The 2500-nt window shown below is 40.0% G+C and overlaps 1 protein-coding gene across 2 annotated transcripts in view; it reads left to right on the forward strand.

Moving 5' to 3' along the window:
- Positions 1–569, forward strand: part of LOC138016502 (potassium voltage-gated channel subfamily A member 10-like) — a 3629-nt gene extending 3060 nt beyond the window's left edge. For both annotated transcript variants that reach the window (XM_068863657.1, XM_068863656.1), the window contains one exon: positions 78–569. In XM_068863657.1, coding sequence (XP_068719758.1) covers positions 78–157 — 80 coding nt within the window. In that variant the 3' untranslated portion in view covers positions 158–569. The remainder of the gene's footprint in view (positions 1–77) is intronic.
- The last annotated feature ends 1931 nt before the right edge of the window (positions 570–2500 follow it).

Consider the following 2500-nt stretch of genomic DNA (forward strand, 5'->3'; position numbering starts at 1 on the left):
ATTACCTCGTGAAATATATATTTTTTAGCGTCTTCCAAAGATCGCCCTAACCCAAACCCTAACCTCAATGCTTTCAGGTGCCGCCATCTTGATGTCGCGCAATGCAAGTTGGGTACTGATGACGTTCCGTCGTTGCTTTGCTGTCCGGGAACTTTGAGTCAAAATCTGGTTTGTCGTAGAAAGCAAGCGAAAAACAGAAAAGATACTATTATACGTGTCCATGTTTTTCCGAAAGACGATAGACGTGCGTCGATTCAAGCTATCTGAAGGACGATTCTTCCAAAAAATTCCACCTCAGCCGGCATAACAGGGCATCGATCACCAAGGCCGAAAGGCGATCGCGAGTGCCTAAATTTGCAAGCAAAGAATTGCTTTCTTCTTCTTCTTCTTCCTCTTCTTCTTCGCCTTGATGAGTATTCTGGTTCCAACTGATCCCTGAAGGAAGAATTGGAGCAATTGCAGAATACCCCGCACCTCTAGCTACACGGTGCAGCCGACAACATGTCTACGCTGCTTCTCGAGTTCTTACTCATAATTACTTAAGAATAAAGTATAATTTTCGCCTCCTTTATTGGACTTTGGATTTTTTTTTTCGGGTCCTGCGATGCCTGCGCATGTGTAAGATTTCTCTTTTTCGTAGAAGGCATTTCACTCTTCCTTCAGAGGCAATCGCGATGACCAGTAAACCACAGAAGACCAGGAGACTGATAATTGGGGATATATGTATCAAAGAATTGTGTGCGTGACTGGAAACAAGTTTCTGTGTTTTCGTTGCACGCAATGCAATATCCGGTTATCGTATGACTCTGTAACAGATACCGTAATTTTATAATTCTCCCAGTATTGTTATGACTAGACCCTCCGTGAGGGTACACTGGGTTGCCTGTGGTACGTGCAGCGTTCCAGGCAAATTTTTTCGAGTTGGGGAGTCATTAAAACCATTTATTATATGGCTTGTGTTTGTAGCCGATATAACGAGCACTCTGATTCGCTAATTGTGACTGAATTGTAGGGCATTATTCTCCTGTAATGCCCACGGACCGATTACGGGCTTGCAAAAACAAAGCAAAAGGTAATTAAAAAACCATATAATAAACTACTTTCCAACAGCATATAACTTATTTACTGACAACTGAAACATTTTATAAAAGCGAAAGTTGAACGAAAGAATTTAAGAAAAATAACAGTAAAATATGTTTTCCAGGCAAAATTTGGTCATTTTAGCGTTCATTACGAATTTTTGGATGCAAAACTAACATTTTCTGCAATTTATCTGCTTTCTTGGACATAAATTCGACCGAAAACTGATGAGGCACAAATATTTTTACATTTTTAGCAATAATCGGATTAGCGATCAATGCGTAATGTGATAATGCGATAAAGTGTCAAATTTGCGACCCGTTGCTAACGGCAACGGAAGCGATCGCATTACGAATAATTAACCTCTGTTTGCCAAAAACCACTCAAATAACCGATTTTTCGACGGAAAATTGATCCCAGAGGATAAAACTATTTACTGGACATATAATAAAGGTAAATATGTTCGAGCGAAAGCGAAAAAGCGAATATTTTGAGGGAAAACACAATTATGTGAGATCAAAGGAACATGTGATGAAGACACGCAATTGCATCGCTTCGAAAATAATCTTACCTTTTCAGCGATTTTAACGCTTGAGATTCCACCCAATCCACCTGGTCTAGTCTTTGAATTCACTATTATCGCTGCCCTACGAATCTTCAGTGTTCTACATAACAGCACACTTGGTAAAAGACGGCTCGACGGGAGACAGATTGTTGTCGAAGTCCATTACTCGTCGCTTTTAAGATTCCACCGCCTGTCTTGTTCAGTATCCAATTGACTTGCCATTATTAAGCTTCATAGGGGTAAATTTTGTTCAAAGATCCACTAAAACGCCATTCGCGTTACATGACTTTCGACGCCATTGCCGGTTTAATCGTTCTACTGTGTCCACCAGAGAAATCTACGCATTTCCCACTACCCTCTCGATCCTAAGAAAATACGCGCAGAAGGCTCTATGCACAAAGACACCACTTAGCAGGGGAGTGACAGGCAAGACTTTTACCGACACGGAAAAAAAGAAAAAAAAAAGAAAAACACCCAACAAATGCCACCCTTTTTCCGACTGGGATTGCCATACTGTCAACCCAGTAAAAAAGTATTAAATATTTTTAAAGATCATCGTAGAGACTTATAAAGCCCAGAGTTTCGAAGCAAGCAACCGTGGACAATTTTCCTGTCGGTGTACGTTGGATCAGTGGCTTGATCTGATCGGCGTTATTTCAAGTTGAGAAACTAAATATTTTAAGCAAAAGCCGATACAACGTAGATTTGATTTTAGTGATGTACTATATTTCGGCTGGCCAAACCAGCCTTCTTCAGGTACAATGAGAGTTTACATTGAATTGCTTCTATGTACATATATATATATATAGTAAATGGATGTTGACGTAATACTGGAAAAAATGTGATAAAACATGG

Source organism: Montipora capricornis, chromosome 9 (assembly GCF_036669925.1).
Source record: "Montipora capricornis isolate CH-2021 chromosome 9, ASM3666992v2, whole genome shotgun sequence".
Lineage (NCBI taxonomy): Eukaryota > Metazoa > Cnidaria > Anthozoa > Scleractinia > Acroporidae > Montipora > Montipora capricornis.